General features: G+C 43.0%; 1 protein-coding gene across 3 annotated transcripts in view; it reads left to right on the top strand.

Annotated features, from left to right (window-relative positions):
- Positions 1-20,923, top strand: part of SLC4A11 (solute carrier family 4 member 11) — a 192,804-nt gene that overhangs the window by 73,436 nt on the left and 98,445 nt on the right. For all 3 annotated transcript variants that reach the window (XM_067468545.1, XM_067468547.1, XM_067468548.1), the window contains exon 2: positions 2,001-2,051. In XM_067468545.1, coding sequence (XP_067324646.1) covers positions 2,001-2,051 — 51 coding nt within the window. The remainder of the gene's footprint in view (positions 1-2,000; positions 2,052-20,923) is intronic.

Consider the following 20,923-nt stretch of genomic DNA (forward strand, 5'->3'; position numbering starts at 1 on the left):
TATGGTTGGGGGTCACCACAACGTGAGGACCTTTACTAAGGGGGTTGCGGCATTAGGAAGGTTGAGAACCACTGTCCTACATAATTAAACAGGAAATAGCACTTTCAAACCAGGAACAGAAAATGTTACAAATTGTGTTACATAGTGTTATTGGGAGTTGCAGTTTTACAATGTCGTTGGCCTTCTTTTTGCCAAAAGGTGCCCTAGCAAACTGCAACTCCCTTGGTTCCATAGCATTCATCCAGGTCGGTTATAATGATGTCAAACTGCATTAATTCCGCAGTGTGAATGCTCCCGAGGAGATGGCAGAGGAGGAAGCCATTCACAAGTGTCCTCAGATGACCTTGAGTTTGAGGACTAGCTATCCAAAGGAGAGGCAGGCAGTTTACCATCCCGTGCAAAGCCTGCTTTTGCACTCTGTCACAAATACTTATCTCAATGGCGGATGGCTACAGTCTTCACTCCCTGTCCCTTTGGGCTGTCTCAGGAACCCACGAATGGGGGGTTACCTGGTTTGAGAGGGAGGTCGTTTGGGGACAGCATTGCGAGAAGCAGCAAGGGAATGAGGCTCCATCATCAGATCAAAGCCTTTTCAAAGGCTTTCATGGCCGCAATCACTGGGTTGTTGTAGTTTTTTTCGGGCTATATGGCCATGTTCTAGAGGCATTTTCTCCTGACGTTTCGCCTGCATCTATGGCAAGCATCCCCAGAGGTAGTGAGGTCTGTTGGAACTAGGAAAAGGGGTTTATATATCTGTGGAATGACCAGCGTGGGCCAAAGGACTCTTGTCTGCTGGAGCCAGGCATGAATGTTTCAACCGACCACCTTGATTAGCATTTGATGACCTGGCAGTGCCTGGGGGAATCTTTTGTTGAGAGGTGATTAGTTGTCCCTGATTGTTTATTATTATTTGAAATACAACAAGATGAGTCCACAGCAGACAAGATCACTCTGCTGGCTGTTGTATTGAAACACACGTCGGACACTTCCCAACTGTCTAGGACAGTGTAATGTATCGGCTAATAAAGCGTGCAGATCCAAGCAGGGTGGTCTTTTGCAGCTGACAGGTGGTAATATTATCAGCGCTGATTGTTTTCAAGTGCAGGCCATGGTCTTTAGGCACTGCACCCAGTGTGCCGATCACCACTGGGACTATCTTTACTGGCTTGTGCCAGAGTCGTTGCGGTTCGATCTTTAAATCCTCATATTGTATCAGCTTTTCCAGTTGTATTGCTTTTTGATTGTAGGTGAACTATAAGTCCCAGCAACTACAACTCCCAAATATCAAGGTCGATTTTCCCCAAACTCCACCAGTGTTCACATTTGGGCATATTGAGTATTCGTGCCAAGTTTGGTCCAGATCTATCATTGTTTGAGTCCACAGTTCTCTATGGATGGAGGTGAACTACAACTCCAAAACTCAAGGTCAATGCCCACCAAACCCTTCCAGTATTTACTGTTGGTCATGGGAGCTCTGTGTGCCAAGACTGGTTCAATTCCATCATTATAATTTGCTTGTCAGCTGTATTCCATCCTTCCTGGAAGTAAGCCTTACCGAAGTATCCAAAGAATCAAGTTGGTGGAGGTAATGCAATTGGTTGGTTGACATTTTTTTCTAATCCAGGCTCCAGTCCTGTGTGCCAAGTTTGGTTCGATTCCATCGTTGGTGGAGTTCAGAATACTTTTTGATTGTAAGTGAACTACAACTCCCAAATGATAAAATCAATCCCCCCCCCCCCATTCCCCAACCCCACCACCATAACATGCGGAACTGTATTAAGGGATCATGGCATTAGGAAGGTTGAGAACCGCTGCTTTAAATAGTTTCCGATCCTAAATTGGGAAAAATAATGGGATTTTCCTTGGCAAGATTTGTTCAATGGGAGGTTACCTTTGCCTACCTTGCCCAAGGTTAGCCAATGAGTTTCCATTGATGAGTACTGTTCCTCTGCTTTACTCCCATCTTTCTTAACATTTCTTTTTCTTTTTTTCCTTTCTAGAAAGCCCACCAGCAGCAATGTCCAGGAATGGGTACTTCTTTGAAGAAACAGGCAAGTATAATACTGCTTACTAAAACAAGTAGAGCTCTATAGGTTTGTTCTTAAGGTGAATAACTTAACTTGGGGTTTGTTTGTTTATTTATTTATCGTGTCAGGAGCAAACCAAAACCGTTGTATTGCATTTTTAAACAACAAACAAACAAAACACAAAGTTTGCAAGCTTGGTAGTTGATTAAATGTCCTTTGACCAGTATCTGGCCACTTGGAGTGCCTCTGGTGTTGCCGCAAGAAGGTCCTCCATTGTGCATGTGGCAGGGCTCAGGTTGCATTGCAGCAGGTGTCTGTGGTTTGCTCTTCTCCACACTCGCATGCCGTGGATTCCACTTTGTGGGCCCATTTCTTAAGGTTGGCTCTGCATCTCGTGGTGCCAGAGCGCAGTCCGTTCAGCGCCTTCCAAGTCGCCCAGTCCTCTGTGTGCCCAGGGAAGAGTCTCTCATTTGGTATCAGCCATTGATTGAGGTTCTGGGTTTGAGCCTGCCACTTTTGGACTCTCGCTTGTTGGGGTGTTCCAGCGAGTGTCTCTGTAGATCTTAGAAATACATTTCTTAAGTCGTTGACGTGCTGGCTGATACCCAAACAGGGGATGAGCTGGAGATGTCTCTGCCTTGGTCCTTTCACTATTGGCTGCTACTTCCCGGTGGTGCAATACCGGCTAAGCAGTGTAATTTCTTCAGTGGTGTAGGGCGCAGACACCCTGTGATAATGCGGCATGTCTCTTTAAGAGCCACATCTACTGTTTTAGCGTGGTGAGATGTGTTCCACACTGGGCATGCATACTCAGCAGCAGAGTAGCATAGCAGAGTAACCTGGGGTATAAAATTACTTTCAGGCTGTATATATATATGAAACATGTTGTAGTACAACCTGAGTCTGATGGGTTCACTGATGATTTAGAGAGGATTGTGGGATTTCCTAGGGGAACAAAGTGATGAAGATTCAAGCCAGGGAAATGATAGTACTCTCTGGGAGAAACCTTACTCAAAAAGGTCAGGGCTTCTAAGTTAGTCAGAGGAGCCAGAAACTGCAACATTAGATAAGGAGTGGGATGAAGATCTAAGTGATATGGAAGGCTCCCAGGGATAAACACCTGGTGCTACATGGAAAAGTTGGGGAGAAAATTCATGGGAAAAGAAATGATTTCATGGGTGCCTACGAATTAGCAAGTACGGTAGTTTACCTAAGGGTTAGTTCAGGCAACGTAGCGTTCAATTAAGAAGCTAGGCCTGAGTTCTCTGGTTCTTGTTTCAAGTCAAGCCTTGGTTTTGGATTTAAATATCCTAGAAGTTTTCTATGTTCTTGTTTTTATATTCCTGCTAAAGTTTTACTAAATATAGCTTTTGCTTGGGAACGTATGCTGTACTTGTGACTTTGTGGCTATTCCTGGAATATGTTACCTTGGGATCTACATGAGACATTTGGATTACTGTTGGGTTATCACCTATTGCTAATCGTTTCTTGAATTATATATCTTGATTCTTGATTTTTCATATATTTTTGTGTTTTTATAATAAACTATTTGCTTATATTCTGGACTCTGGTATGGTGCTGTAGTCATAGGTGTTTCCAGGTTTGGGGTGCAAAAAAACATAAAATAATATTGTGTATAGACTTGGGTCCATTTTTCCAAGATATGTCACGAGGTATATGCATCTATTTAAAAAATTCCAAACATGTCTGGTTCCTGTAATTTCGGATAAGGGATACTCAACCTGTAGTAAGTGCGCTTCCTTCATACGGATTCCTTTGTACTGAGTATATACAACAAAGAAGGGAGTGTCAAGACATTTAGGGATTTCCCCAGCTTTCGCAGAAGTAAACAATCTTTATCTTGGCTGCATTAGAGTAATCACGGGGAAGATCAGGTCACCGGGTTACTTCAGGGAGGCCATCTGAGGTTGCTCTCCAAATCTGTGATGCCATATCTGAGCAATGAGGACTTGCAGCCCTGTTTTCCCTCTTCTTCTCCTGTCGTTTTTCCTTCCGTGCCATGTCTTGTCAGATTATAAACCAGAGAACTATTTAACTAATGCATAAACTGCAGTAGGAGCCTTTCTATTTGGAAAAGGGCAGAAAAGAGGTTTACTAATTAATTAAATAATCAATTGAATACACATCATTGCTGGTACTTCCTCTCTAGTTTTAGCTGGGGGCAACAGAGCTTCTAAGTATGATGATGATGGGGGATGATGATAATGATGATGATAGGTATGGACCATCAGACACAAACACAAGAATGGCTATCAGACTGGAAAAATCAACTTATATCCCCATACCAAAAAAGGGAAATGCGAAAGACTGTTCCAACTTCCGTACAGTGGCCCTTATTTCTCACGCCAGGAAGGTAATGCTCAAGATCCTGCAAGGAAGACTCCAGCAAGAAATGGAGAGAGAGTGGCCAGATGGACAAGCTGGGTTTAGAAAAGACAGAGGAACCGGAGACCACATTGCCAATATCCGCTGCATAATGGAGAAAGGCAGGGAGTTTCAGAGAAACATCTCTTTCTGCTTCATTGACTATTCTAAAGCATTTGACTGTGGATCATAATAAATGGTGGCAAGTTCTTGGTGGTCTGGGCATTCCAAGCCCCCTTCCCTCTCTCCTGAGGAATCTGTACAAGGACCAAGGAGCAACAGTCAGAACTGACCATAGAACAGTCTGGTTCAAGGTTGGGAAAGGCGTGTGACAGGGTTGTCTACTCTCCCTCAACCTATTCAACTTGTATGCAGAACACATCATGCAATGTGCGGGGCTTGACAAATGCAAGGCTGGGGTGAAAATTGCTGGAAGAAACATTAACAACCTTAGATATGCAGATGACACCACTTTGATGGCCAAAAGTGAGGAGGAGCTGAGGAGCCTTCTGATCAAGGTGAAAGAAGAAAGTGTGAAAGCCGGGTTGCAGTTAAACATTAAAAAAAACAAGATGATGGCAACAAGAATGATTGACAACTGGGAAATAGAGGGAGAAAACATGGAGGCCGTGACAGACTTTGTATTTCTAGGTGCAAAGATGACTGCAGATGCAGACTGTAGCCAGGAAATAAGGAGACGCTTACTTCTTGGGAGGAGAGCAATGACCAATCTCGATAGAATAGTTAACAGTAGAGACATCACACTGGCAGCAAAGATCCGCCTAGTCAAAGCCATAGTATTCCCTGTAATCACCTACAAATGTGAGAGCTGGACCATAAGAAAGACTGAGAGAAAGAAGAGAGACGCTTTTGAGCTGTGGTGTTGGAGGAAAGTTCTGAGAGTACCTTGGACCCCAAGAAGATCCAACCAGTCCATCCTCCAGGAGATAGATAGATAGATAGATAGATAGATAGATAGTAGGCCTGGGTAACAACAGAAAAATTTGTTTCTAAAATCTATTCGTTTTTTGGGGGTTTTTTGCGTTTCAATATTTAAAAGAATTCCAAAATTTTCCTTAAAAAAAGTTCGATATTTACGAAATTTCGTAAATGGTAAAAAAATTACAAAACAATAACGAAACAATAATGAATCGATTCGTTAATGGCGGTCGCGATCGCGCAATACGCTAAAAAAACTTCTGAAGCTTCCCTCTCCCTCTGTTGTTGACTGTTGGTGTGATATTATAATTTTTTTTTGCTAATTAAACAAAAAACAACTATAAAACCTGCCCCAGACATGCGGAAATAATAACGAAACGACCTCAAACCAATAACGAAACGAATACATAACGAAATATGAAGCATTTACGAAACGAATTGAAAAATTCGTTTCGTTTTTAAGTTGCTCCAGAATGGTTCGTTATCGCTTCGTTAACAAAAAAAATAACGAATTTTAACGAATTACGAATTAACAAAACGAAAACGCCCAGCCCTGATAGATAGATAGATAGATAGATAGATAGATAGATAGATAGATAGATAGATTCTGGATGGAAATATTATAGAGAGATAGAGAGATGACAAGATAGACTGATGGTAGATAGCTAGAGAGAGAAATAGATAGATAGATAGATAGATAGATAGATGACGAGATAGAGAGGCGATAGATAGATGACGACCTAGAGAGATGATAGAGAGATAGATAGATGACGAGATTGAGTGGTGATAGAGAGGCGAAAGAGAGATAGATAATGACAGAGAGAGAGAGAGAGAGAGATGAGATAAAGAGGTGATAGATAGATAGATAGATAGAGAGAGAGAGAGAGAGAGAGAGAGATGGATGATGAGACAGGTGATAGAGAGATAGATGATAACATAGATGATAGATAGATAGATAGATAGATAGATAGATAGATAGACAGATAGACAGATAGACAGATAGACAGATAGATAGATAGACAGACAGACAGACAGATGCTGGATGGAAATGGTGTGTGTGTGTGTGTGTGTGTGTGTGTAGTATTTCCATCCAGCATCTATGCAATGAGAGATAAAAAATATGTAATTATCCCACCTTGCATGGAGACTGGTTGCATTTTCAGATAAGAAGAAATTCAGCCTAAAAATCCCTTTTACCAAACACAGCAGCTGCAAATCCCGTATTTCATCTGAAATTCGGGGAAAACCAGGCTGAGACACATCTCCAAAGCAACTGCTTAAAGAAGTGTGCAAACTTGAATCGCATGGACCATTAGAGATGTGTTTCAAGGGAGCCAATCTGTGCTTTTTTCTCCTTATTTTCTTTTAAATACCATTTTGTGCAGGGCCCTGTATTAACCTTGCATTCATATGGAATTACACGTGACTTTTCCCCTCCAGTATTTTTATCTCCCTTGTCTTAACTTGTCTCTTTTGGCTGGTGCGTCTGTTTTTCTGTGTGTGAAAGAGAGGATTACACATCAGAACAAACTGGCAAGCATTTCCTGGGATGAAGGATTTCCAGAATCAACATGGCTTTGTCCTTCTCTTCTCCCCTTCCCACCATCCCATCCCCAATATAAACAAACCAGGGAAGTCTATTTTTTTCCTTGCAGACATAACAGGGCACCTTATATACATGGCATATTGTAGTATTTTCCAAATTTTAAATCTCCTGAATGCAAGGATCCTGTGAGAAATTGTGGTTAGATTGTTGTTGTTGTTGTTGATGATGATGATCCTGTGAGAAATTGTGGTTGGATTGTTGTTGTTGTTGTTGATGATGATGATCCTGTGAGAAATTGTGGTTAGATTGTTGTTGTTGATGATGATGATCCTGTGAGAAATTGTGGTTGGATTGTTGTTGCTGTTGATCATGTGAGAAATTGTGGTTGGGTTGTTATTGTTGTTGTTGTCAGGATGTTGTTGTTGTTGATGATGATGATACTAATAATAATGGTACAAATTGAGCATCCCTTAATTGGAAATTCCAAAATCCAAAACACTCCAGAATCTAAAATTCTGCACAATTGTGACTGAGATAGCGATACCTTTGTGTACAACATATCGAATATTTGATATGTTTTGGACTATTTACATATATGTGTGTGTGTATGTATGTGTGTACTTTGTATGTATGTGAAGTACTTTGGCCACATCATGAGAAGAAAGGAAAGCTTAGAGAAGACAATGATGCTGGGGAAAATGGAAGGAAAAAGGAAGAGGGGCCGATAAGGGACAAGATGGATGGATGGGATCCTTGAAGTGATTGGATTGACCTTGAAGGAGCTGGGGGTGGTGATGGCCGACAGGGAACTCTGGCGTGGGCTGGTCCATGAGGTCACGAAGAGTCGGAAACGACTGAACAAATGAACAACAACGTGTGTGCTTGACTGTGTGTGTATGAAGGTAACGGCGCTCCATGAAGTCATGCTGGCCACATGACCTTGGAGGTGTCTATGGACAACGCCGGTTCCTCGGCTTAGAAATAGAGATGAGCACCAACCCCTTGAGTTGGACACAACTAGACTTAATGTCAGGGGAAAATTTTACCTTTTACCATATATATCATGATGAATTTGAAGAGGGGAACGAAGTCTAAACACAAAATTCATTGATGTTTCATAAGCAGCTTATACACATCGCCTGAAGGTCATTATATATGCAATACAAGGTGTCCCAAAAGTCGTCGTACATTGGTAAATAAAAAACCCTAGATTTTGTATTATATTGTATATTTTGAATATTAATAATGTCTATGTATGTGTGTGTAGAGAGAAGTATCCAACACAGAGAGAATATTTTGGAAATATTTTGGTCACTTAGGGATCAAGTGACATGGAGCCGAACTATATATAAGTCTGACCTTTCTTCAAGCGGCTTTGGTTTAATTAAGAGGAATCCGTATTGTAGTTCTGTTGCTGGAGTTGTAAGAGCCGTGTTTCAGCAGAACGCCAAATGGAACAGGTCAATTAAAAAGCTAAATGAGACCTAGGCTGGTTTTGCAAATTGACCTTCTGGTGCCATCCTGTGCTTTCCCCGGCCTGTACTTTCAGCATTTCAATACACGTTTTTTAATTAAAAACTGTATTGCTGTTGGCCAGACTTTTAAATTAATTGCCTGCCCGTACTTCTCATAGCTGAAAAGGCCTACAATTCCCCAAACCCCCAGCCCTCATTTATCTATAGGTAGATAGATAGGCGCTCTATGCAATCATGCTGGCCACATGACCTTGGAGGTGTCTTTGGACAACACCGGCTCTTTGGATTAGAAATGGAAATGAGCACCAACCCCCAGACCTGGACACGACTGGACTTAATGTCAGGGGAAAACCTTTACCTTTACTATCTATCAATTCATTGATCAATGCAGTGTTTATTGACTTTTGAAATCTATCTAGCTATGCTGTCCTATCCATCTATCTATCTATCTATCTATCTATCTATCTATCTATCTATCTATTTGTGCTATTCATCCATCCTTGCTATGTTTTCTATTGAGCTATTCTAACTGTCTATTTATCAATCTATTGATCTATGCTATCCATATTGATCAACCTACCTTTGCTATTTATCTATGATATGCTATCTATCGATCACTCTATCCTATCTATCGATGCTATCGATCAATTGAGCGATCTATGCAATATTGCCTATTGATCTTTGTGTCTATCTATCTATACTATCTATCTGTCTATGCTATCTGTTGATTCATCTATGTATTGTCATCTATTGATCTATGCTATCTGTCTATGTTATCCATATTGATCTATCTATCTATCTATCTATCTATCTATCTATCTATCTATCTATCTCTATGCTATTGATCTATGTTATGTATGCTAGCTATTGATCAGTCTATCCTATCCTACCTCTATCTATCTATCTATCTATCTGCGCTGTCTGTTGATCCATCTATGCTATGTTGTCTATTGATCTATGCTTTTTGTCTATGCTATCCATATCTATATATCTATCTCTATACTATGGATCTATACTATGTATGCTGTCTATCGATCAGTCTATTCTTCCTGTCTGTCTGTCTGTCTATTCTATGTTTATCTGTCTATGCTATCTCTTGATACATCTATGCTATGTTGTCTACTGATCTATGCTATCTGTCTATCAATTTATTGATCTATACTGTCTGTTTATTGATCTATCCTTCTATGCTATTGATTTATGCTATTATTTATGTTATCTATCGGTCTATCCTATCTGCCTATCTATCTATCTATCTATCTATCTATCTATCTATCTACCTATGCTATCTGTCTTTCTCTGCTATCTGTCTATCTATCTATCTATCTATCTATCTATGCTATGCTATCTATGCTATCTGTGTTATGTGTGCATGCCATCTCATGGAGTTGTGGCCCTCAAAAAGGATCATCACCAAACTTCACCAAACTTCTTCCAGGCACCACTTTCCTAAATTTTCCTTTAATTGCACAGAATTTTCCTGGCACAGAAAGGCTCCTTTTATCAGTCCTAATGTTCTTGGAATGCTTGAGGATAATAGGCAGTGTGATAAGGATAGTTAAAAATAACCGGCGTAAATATTAAGGGAATGTGCAGTTTATTCCCTGCGTGGTGACATTCAAGACGCAAGCAGCCATATGCTCTTACTGCATGTTGATGCATCTAGGAGTTTCAAAATGCATATGAAGTATATTTCTTTCCCCCTCTGTAGTTGTAAAGTAGGGATGGGAATTGCGGAAGACACAGGGATCTTGGAGGAACTTGTCTCCTTATTACTTGCTGCTGCAAAAAGAAATAAGTCTCTGATTTGTGGCCCCAAATAGTCCTAGATAAAGGCAAAGGCTTTCCCCTGACATTAAGTCCAGTCATGTCCGACTCTGCGGGGTGGCGCTCATCTCTATTTCTAAGCCGAAGAGCCAGCGTTGTCCTTGGACACCTCCAAGGTCATGTGGCCAGCATGACTGCATGGCGCACTGTTACCTTCCAGCTGGAGCGGTTCCTATTGATCTACTCACATTTGCATGTTTTCGAGGAGCGGTTCAGCGAGGCTGTGCTCTGTCCAATCAGAGCGCTAGCCCCGCTTCGGCCGTTCAGTCAATTGGGAGGCAGGCCAGGTGGGAAACAATGAATGGAATGGGTACATGATGGGATTAAAATGACCGATGTTTGCCCAACGACCTGGCAATAGCTTTAGGCTCTCAAGCCAAGTCTGAGTTATTGTTTTGTCCTTTGTCCTTTGAAATAATATCTTTGTCTAGCCTCAAGAGGCCAGGTCCTTTTGTCTTTCCTTGCTGCATTATGGAGTTCATAGTTGAAGCAGAGATTTGGTTTTGGATCAAGATGTGTCACAGTAGGGAGGCAGTGACAAAATCCCCGGTTCCTCGCAGATAGGGAAATGCCCTCTAGGTTAAGCCCTCCAGGTTAGGCTTCCTCTTCCTCTTGAAAAGAAGTGACGAGCAGAGTGCCACAGGGTTCCGTCCTGGGCCCGGTCCTGTTCAACATCTTTATTAATGACTTAGATGAAGGGCTAGAAGGCAGGATGATCAAGTTTGCAGACGACACCAAATTGGGAGGGATAGCCAATACTCCAGAGGACAGGAGCAGGATTCAAAACGATCTTGAGAGATTAGAGAGATGGGCCAAAACTAACAAAATGAAGTTCAACAGGGACAAATGCAAGATACTCCACTTTGGCAGAAAAAACGAAATGCAAAGATACAGAATGGGGGACGATGCCTGGCTCGAGAGCAGTACGAGTGAAAAAGATCTTGGAGTCCTCGTGGACAACAAGTTAAACATGAGCCAACAATGTGATGTGGCGGCAAAAAAAGCCAGTGGGATTTTGGCCTGCATCAGTAGGATCATAGTGTCTAGATCTAGGGAAGTCATGCTACCCATGCTCTATTCCGCTTTGGTTAGACCACATCTGGAATATTGTGTCCAATTCTGGGCACCACAATTCAAGAGAGATATTGACAGGCTGGAATGTGTCCAGAGGAGGGCGAATAAAATGATCAAGGGTCTGGAGAACAAGCCCTATGAGGAGCGGCTTAAGGAGCTGGGCATGTTTAGCCTGAAGAAGAGAAGGCTGAGAGGAGATACGATAGCCATGTATAAATATGTGAGAGGAAGCCACAGGGAGGAGGGAGCAAGCTTGTTTTCTGCTTCCCTGGAGACTAGGACGCAGTGGAACAATGGCTTCAAACTACAAGAAAGGCGATTCCACCTGAACATGAGGAAGAACTTCCTGAATGTGAGAGCTGTTCAGCAGTGGGACTCTCTGCCCCGGATTGTGGTGGAGGCTCCTTCTTTGGAAACTTTTAAAGAGAGGCTGGATGGCCATCTGTCAGGGGTGATTTGAATGCAATATTCCTGCTTCTTGGCAGAATGGGGTTGGACTGGATGGCCCATGAGGTCTCTTCCAGCTCTTTAATTCTATGATTCTATCATCCATTATGTCCATAGATCCTATTGTTCTGGATGGCCTGTCTATTAGCCCTCCGAGATCCAGATAGATAGAGTCACTTATCCATGCAAATGAGTCTTGGTTGAGTCCTTTGTCTAGGGAATTACTGGCCCAGGAAGTTTGGAAACTCCAAGAGCCACGTGTTGCTGGTTCATGAAAGAAGTGGCTTTTCCTTCATATTTTCTCATATAGACACCGAGAGTTATAGTTTTATAAGGTCTTCTCAGTCAAATAGTGCTGTAGTTTATCTGGCAAATGGAGATGTGGATTCTATTCCAACCAATGCTGATTGCATTGTAGTCCAAGGGAAATGCCAATGGCAGAAGAAGAGTTAAATGCAGAGCCAGGTTGCTGGATGCAAAACAAAGGAATCTGCCCTTTCATCCCAAGTTCGAGAAGAATTCAATGCATTCTTCTCCCTCCTGCTGGGTCCTGTAGATGCTTGCAAAGCGGGTAGGAAATGTCATTCAAAGCTCTTGGCTCCTGGCCAGTGTGTTAAAGTATGCCTTTTGTAATTGCGGAATCATAGTTTTGGACGTCAGGAAACACAAACATCATCTGGCTGATGGCAAAATTGAATGGAGAGAGGTAGCAGAGAGCTAGTTGAACGTTGAGGTTGCTACAAAACAGGGATTAAAAATAGAGACAGAGTAACATTCTCTCGGCGTCATTGAATATTCAATTATCTGAAGTATTTTGGATTTTTGGAATACCTGTATTTGCATATATGCCCGTAATGAGATACCTTGGAGATTGGATCACGTCTAAATACCAAATCCATGTATGATTCGTATGCACTTTTTACACATCGTCTGGACATTTGTCCAGTTCTGGTCACCACAGTTCGAGACGGACATTTTATTTGTTTATCGAATCAGAAGCAAATTGAGAATACAGTTATCATGTATAGAAACAGGAGCTTCTTTGTTGAGTTTCAGGGCCAGAGAAGCAGATGGCGGAAACAGAAGAATGGCCTGCCTCAGGGGAGCGTGCTCGCTCCATCCATGTTCAACATCTACACAAATGACCAGCCACTGCCAGAAGGGACAGAGAGCTTCATCTATGCTGATGATCGTGCCATTACTGCTCAAGCAGGGAGCTTTGAGACTGTAGAACAGAAGCTCTCCAAAGCTCTAGGTGCTCTTACTGCCTATTACAGGGAAAACCAGCTGATCCCTAACCCATCTAAAACACAGACATGTGCCTTTCATCTCAAGAACAGACAAGCATCCCGAGCTCTGAAGATCACCTGGGAAGGAATCCCACTGGAGCATTGCAACGCACCCAAATACCTGGGAGTCACTCTGGACCGTGCTCTGGCCTACAAGAAGCACTGCCTGAACATCAAGCAAAAAGTGGGTGCCAGAAACAATGTCATACGAAAGCTGACTGGCACAACCTGGGGATCACAACCAGATACAGTGAAGACATCTGCCCTTGCGCTGTGCTACTCTGCTGCTGAGTATGCATGCCCAGTGTGGAACACATCTCACCATACTAAAACAGTGGATGTGGCTCTTAATGAGACATGCCACATTATCACGGTGTGTCTGCGCCCTACACCACTGGAGAAATTACACTGCTGAGCCGGTATTGCACCACCTGACATCCGCCGGGAAGTAGCAGCCAATAGTGAAAGGACCAAGGCAGTGACATCTCCAGCTCATCCCCTGTTTGGGTATCAGCCAGCACGCCAACGACTTAAATCTAGACATAGTTTTCTAAGATCTACAGAGACACTCGCTGGAACATCTCAGCAAGCGAGAGTCCAAAAGTGACAGGCTCAAACCCAGCACCTCAACCAATGGCTGATACCAAATGAGAGACTCCCTCCTGGGCACACAGAAGACTGGGCGACTTGGAAGGCATTGAACACACTGCGCTCTGGCACCACGAGATGCAGAGCCAACCTTCAGAAATGGGGCCACAAAGTAGAATCCTCGACATGCGAGTGTGGGAAGAACAAACCACCGACCACCTGCTGCAATGCAACCTGAGCCCTGCCACATGCACAATGGAGGACCTTCTTGCAGCAACACCGGAAGCACTCCAAGGGGCCAGATACTGGTCAAAGGACATTTAACCAGCTACCAAACTCACAAGTTGTGTATTTTATGTTTGTTTGCTTTGTTCTGTTAGACTGGCTGTTCTGACACGACAAATAAATAAATGTATAGAAAAAGCTTCTTTCTTCCACTTCCATCTCACGCGCGGTTGTTGAGGACCAGGGAGAGGGCCTTCTCGGTGGTGGCCCCCCGACTCTGGAACTCTCTTCCTAGGGCAGTGTTTCTCAACCTTCCTAATGCTACGACCCCTTAATATACTTCCCCATGTTATGTGACCTCCAACCATAACATTAGTTTCGTTGCTACTTCATAATTGTCATTTTGCTTATGTTATGAATAGTAAATATCTGATATGCAAGATGTATTTTCATTCACTGGACCAAATTTGGCACAAATACCCAATACACCCAAATGTGAATACTGGTGGGGTTGGTGATATTGTCATTTGGGAGTTGTAGTTGTTGGGATTTATAGTTCATCTACAATCAGAGAGCATTCCGAACTCCACCCATGATGGAATTGAACTAAACTTGCCATACAGAACTCCCTTGACCAACAGAAAATACTGGAAGAAAAATACTGGAAGGGTTTGGTGGGCATTGACCCTAGGACAGTGGTTCTCAACCTGGGGGTTTGGAGTTGTAGTTCACCTGTATCCAGAGAGCACTGTGGACTCAAACAATGATGGATCTGGACCAAACTTGGCATGAATACTCAACATGCCCAATGTGAATGAACACTGGTGGAGTTTGGGGAAAATAGACCTTGGCATTTGAGAGTTTTAGTTGCTGGGATTTATAGTTCACCTACAATAAAAGATCATTCTGATCCCCACCAATGATAGAATTGGGCCAAACTTCCCACATGGAACCCCTATGACCAACAGAAAATACTATGTTTTTGGATGGTCTTTGGCAACCCCTCTGAAACCCCCTCGTGACCTCCCTAGGGGTCCCGACCCCCAGGTTGAGAACCACTGTCCTAGGGAGATAAGACTGGCACCTACACTGTCCACTTTCCACAAGACACTAAAAACATGGATTTTCCACTGTGCCTTTGATTAGGAAGTTCCAAAGATTTGGCCCAAAGTTACCTAAGTTCCAGCACTTTATCATAGCCGTGCTCTCTACAATCCTGACATTTTAATGCCCGTGAACATTATCCTCCCCGACCTGCCTTTCTGAATTTTGCACTTTCCTTTAGTTCTATCTAAGAATTTGCACAAACCCAGAGCCCTCTGAACTCAGCACTTCCATCGTTCTGTATGGTACTGTTTTTATGATATTATGTTTTATTGTGATTTGTTTTTGTTTGGTTTTGTTTTGAAGCTATCTTATTGTTCTCCCTGGGCTTGTCCCTTTGTAACCTGCCCCGAGGCCCTTAGGGGAGATGGGGGTGGGGTATAAAAATAAATTTGTTGTTGTTATTATTATTATTTGAAACACAACAAGATGGGTCCACAGCAGACAAGATCATTCTGCTGGCTGTTGTATTGGATCAGACGTCGGACACTTCTCAAGTGTCTAGAACTGTGTCATGTATCGGCGAATAATGCATGCAGATCCCAGTAAGGTGGCCTTCTGCAGCTGGCAGATGGTAATTTTGTCGGCGCCGATTGTGTTTAAGTGCAGGCCAAGGTCTTTAGGCACTGCACCCAGTGTGGCAATTACCACTGGAACCACCTTGACTGTCTTGTGTCAGAGTCTTTACAGTTCGATCTTTAAAGCCTTCTATCGTGTCAGCTTTTCCAGTTGTTTCTCTTCAATCCTGCTGTCACCTGGGATTGCGACATCGACAATCCATACTTTGTTTTTTAACATGATCGTGAGGTCAGGAATCTTGTGCTCCAAAACTCTCTCAGTCTGAATTCGGAAGTCCCAAAGTCGTTTTGACGTGTTCATTCTCTGTAACTTTTTCCGGCTTGTGATCCCACCAGTTCTTTGTTGCAGGCAGATGAGATTTGTGGCACAAGTTCCAATGAATCATCTGAGCAAGGGTGTTGTGCCTCTGCTTGTAGTCTATCTGCGCAATCTTTGAGTCCCAAAGTAGTTTGACATGTTCATTCTCTGTAACTTTTTCCGGCTTGTGATCCCACCAGTTCTTTGTTGCAGGCAGATGAGATTTGTTGCACAAGTTCCAATGAATCATCTGAGAAATGGCGTTGTGCCTCTGCTTGTAGTCTGTCTGCGCAATCTTCTTGCAGCAGCTCAGGATGGGCTCTATTGTTTCATCTGCTTCCTTGCAGAATCTACACTTGGGATCTGTTGTCGAATTTTCATTATTTATTATTATTATTATTATTATTATTATTATTATTATTATTTGTCATTATTATTATTATTGTCCTCCCATCCCGCAAGTTCCCAACTCCCAGTCCCCCTAAATAAAAAGAATCAAGAAAAGAAAGGTAAATAGATTCAAGAAAGAGGCCTAGCCAAGCCAAAAAATAAAGTTGAGGGAGAGTGAGCGGTAAGGCAATCGGATTGGAGCCAGGACCCAACTGAGAGCAATGGAGGCGGTCGTCACATTAAATAGACACAGCTTGCGTAAGACACATAATGGCATTCTTCCATTCTGATTGGCCCAACAGGCAGAGCTCACAGGGAAACCTGTGCATGTGGCAGCCTTCATGCACCTCGCTGCATAGTGCTAAATAGGGGAGGAGGAGCTGCGATCGGCTCCCATGTGGTCCCATTATGGACAAAAAACCATAATGGCTGAGCCCTTACCGTTACGGGCATCTGAACAAGCCAGATTGACCAAAGGGAACCAACCACAACGAATTTGTCCACTTCTATTGTAGTAGGGTACAATAGAAGAAATGCTCAGTTCTTGTGGGTTTTTTCGGGCTATATGGCCATGTTCTAGAGGCATTTCTTCTGACGTTTCGCCTGCATCTATGGCAAGCATCTTCAGAGGTCTGCTGGAGCTGGGAAAAAAGGGGGTTTATATATCTGTGGGTTTATATATCACACAGATATATAAACCCCCCTTTTTTCCCAGCTCCAGCAGACCTCTGAAGATGCTTGCCATAGATGCAGGCGAAACGTCAGAAGAAATGCCTCTAGAACATGGCCATATAGCCCGAAAAAACCCACAAGAACTGAGTGATTCCGGCCATGAAAGCCTTCGACAATAGAAGAAATGCTTTTTCTTCTCTTACAACTCTACTCCCACTGAACTGTTACTCCTACTTTACTATAATCTTACCTTTGTGTCCCAAGGACTTAGTTCCTACTTTCATAACAAAAGAGAAGTTCCTTGTGGTTTCGAATGACGCGCTGCTCAAAGGCCTTCCTTGGAAGTGTTTATTTGATGACTAATCCTGCAAACTTCACATTAGGAAATAACATGTTGTAAGATTACTCAGACTGCTGGTCTCCCTATCCAGTGTATTGCTGCATGTCTAGCTCTAATCCAATAATTAAAGGGTTACGCGAGGTCAAGCAAAGCGTCTGATGAAGCCGCTTGGCTGTCTTCCGGGGCGCGAACCCAGTTTCATCTTGCAATCAAAGGCCATGCGTAGGAGCCTTGAAATGCTTGCTAGTCGAGAGGCATTCTGCAAGTTCCTAAACACCTAGGGGGAAAAAAACAGATCGTTTCTCATTCTGGAAACCAAACTGGCTAATATTGGAAAAGGAGACCAAGAAATATACCAGTAGATTTTATGCACATGTATGTGCCTTCAGGTTATGACGACCCCATTAATTTTATAGGGTTTTCTTAGGTAAAGAATTTTGTTGTTGTTCATTAGTTCAGTCGTCTCCGACTCTTCGTGACCTCATGGACAAGCCCACGCCAGAGCTCCCTGTTGGCCGTCACCACCCCCAGCTCCAATGGCATACTGACATATCTCTGGTTGTACTGGTCCATTTAGTTTTCTTGGCAAGGATACTGGGGTGGTTTGCCATTGCCTTCCCCAGGGATCACGCTTGGTCTGACCTCTCTGCCACGACCGTCCCGTCTTGGGTGGCCCTTCACGGTTTCGCTCATGACATCATTGAGGTTCTCAAGCTCCAGTGCCACAACAAGGCAGTGATCCTTTGCTGGAGAGGTAAAGAATACTCAGAGGGAATTTTGCTTTTGAGGAACCCTAGGTTCAGTGGTACATGGTTTGGGAGCATCTTTACCCAAGAAGACCGCAAAAGTCATTGGAAATGGATAAGTGAGTTGGAAGTGTAGGCATTTATGATATGATAAAGCCATGACAACCCAAACATTGTTGTTTTGGGCTTCTCTGAGAACACTGGTGAGGTTCTCAGAGAAGAGATTAGGAATGATGGGATGAGGAATGATGGGAACTGCAACTGCCATTATTCCTCATCATTGACTATGCTGTTAAGGGCAATTGGGCCTTGTTCCTCAATAAGATCTGGAGAAGATCAATATTGCCATCTGAAAAGACCCACTTGAAGGGTTTCAGACCAAAGCCAGCTGTCCTGAAGGCCAGTCAAATGCATCTACGAAGCTTTAGTAGAAACCCAGTGAAAGGAGTAAACATCTACTTTCCCAACAACAACTGGATCTGGAGATGATACTATTGAGCTCTCCAGATGTTTTCGACTAAAGCAGTGGTTCTCAACCTGGGATCCCCAGATGTTTTCGGCCTCCAACTCCCAGAAATCCTAGCCAGTTTACCAGCTGTTAGGATTTCTGGGAGTTGTAGGCCAAAAACATCTGGGGACAAAAGGTTGAGAACCATTGGACTAAAGCTTCATATTGCCTTACCATCCATTTAGGCTGATAGGAGTGGGTCATTATTAGAAGTTGGTCATTATTGGGAGGCTAATAGAGGCCATCTTTCATTAATTAGTCAGGTTCCCTCCTGCCTTAACCTACTAAAGCCTTACCCGCTGAAGGCTATTATCAACACTTCTTTTCATAATGAGTTCCATCTACTCCTTATGGCATGGAATAATTTGAGTGGGAGTTATTCAAATATATAACCTTGCCTCTAAGCAATCCAGAAGATCAAGGCATTTATCCAGTGTTTGGTCAGGAATTAACCTACATCCTGAAAAAAGAGAAATCTATCCATAAGTTTCTGCAGTTTGGCATCACTTTAATTGCTATGGCTCAATCTTATGGGATTTTGGATTTGTAGTTTGCTGAGGCGCCAGCACTCTTTGGCAGAGAATGCTAAAGGCTTTGGAAAAACGACAATTTCCCAGATTCCATATCATCATAGTTCAAGTGTGTGACGTAATGTAAAATAAACCACATGTAGTTCATGTTTCATCAGCCCACACACTGCCTTGCCAGAGAAAGAAAATATGCCACACAGGTGAACAGTAAAGAAAAAGTATTGTCAAAGGCTTTCATGGCCGGAATCACTGGGTTGTTGTAGGTTTTTTTGGGCTATATGGCCATGTTCTAGAGGCATTCTCTCCTGATGTTTCGCCTGCATCTATGGCAAGCATCCTCAGCGGTAGTGAGGTCACCTCTGAGGATGCTTGCTATAGATGGAGGTGAAACGTCAGGAGAGAATGCCTCTAGAACATGGCCATATAGCCCGAAAAAACCTACAACAACCCAAAGGAAAAGTAGTTTACTTTTCTTAGTTCAGAACTACATATGTGCAATGTGCTCAGCCGCATCAACTCACATAGTGTCCTTTTATGAGAGATTTGAAATAGTCTTTCTCTGTGGGTTGTTGTAGGTTTTTTTCAGGCTATATGGCCATGGTCTAGAGGCATTCTCTCCTGGCACTTCGCCTGCATCTATGGCAAGCATCCTCAGAGGTAGTGAGGTCAGAACTCACTACCCATTTTCCTGTTGGAACTAGGAAAATGGGTTTATATGTCTGTGGAAAGACCAGGGTGGGACAAAGGACTCTTGTCTGCTGGAGCTAGGTGTGAATGTTTCAACTGCCCACCTTGATTAGCATATAATGGCCTGACAATGCCTGGAGCAAACTTTTGTTGAGAGGTGATTAGATGTCCTTGTTTGTTTCCTCTCTGTTGTTGTGCTGTTGTAATTTTAGAGTGTTTTAATACTGGTAGCCAGATTTTGTTCATTTTCATGGTTTCCTCCTTTCTGTTGAAATTGTCCACATGCTTCTTGTGGATTTCAATGGCTTCTCTGTGTAGTCCGACATGGTGGTTGTTGGTGTGGTCCAGCATTTCTGTGTTCTCAAATAATATGCTGTGTCCAGGTTGGCTCATCAGGTGCTCTGCTATGGCTGATTTATCTGGTTGAAGTAGCCTGAAGTAGTCTTTCTTTGTCCATGTAGATAAACACCTTCAGCAGCTCATGAAGCAAGAATACACACCAAACTCTCTCTCTCTCTCTGCTTCTCTCTTCAAACTCTCTCTCTCTCCACCTGCGTAACTCAAGCCTGAACAAAAATGTAACAGTATTCAAAAGTCCCAGGCTCAGCCATCTCACTGGGCATTTCCCAACCAATCATCTTCATGCATCTTATTTTACAGTTGACACACACACATACACTCACTGTTTCCTTGCATGCTCCAACAGAGTGGTATTAAACAGAGTTAATTTTCCAGTGCAGATGCACCCTTAGAGTGCTACTCTTCTCTTTCTTAGTTTATTAGTGTGAATAACAATAAATATTGTTTATCATCGTCAGAGGGAAGTAATGCTCCCCATGCTCTATTCCGCTTTGGTTAGACCACGCCTGGAATATTGTGTCCAATTCTGAGCACCACAATTCAAGAGAGATATTGACAAGGTGGGATGTGTCCAGAGGAGGGCAACTAAAATGATCAAGGGTCTGGAGAACAAGCCCTATGAGGAGCGGCTTAAGGAGCTGGGCATGTTTAGTCTGAAGAAGAGAAGGCTGAGAGGGGATATGATAGCCATGTATAAATATGTGAGAGGAAGCCACAGGGAGGAGGGAGCAAGCTTGTTTTCTGCTTCCTTGGAGACTAGGACGCGGTACAATGGCTTCAAACTACAAGAGAGGAGATTCCATCTGAACATGAGGAAGAACTTCCTGACTGTGAGAGCCGTTCAGCAGTGGAACTCTCTGCCCCGGAGTGTGGTGGAGGCTCCTTCTT

The sequence above is a fragment of the Anolis sagrei genome, chromosome 5 (genome assembly GCF_037176765.1).
Source record: "Anolis sagrei isolate rAnoSag1 chromosome 5, rAnoSag1.mat, whole genome shotgun sequence".
NCBI classification, from domain to species: domain Eukaryota; kingdom Metazoa; phylum Chordata; class Lepidosauria; order Squamata; family Dactyloidae; genus Anolis; species Anolis sagrei.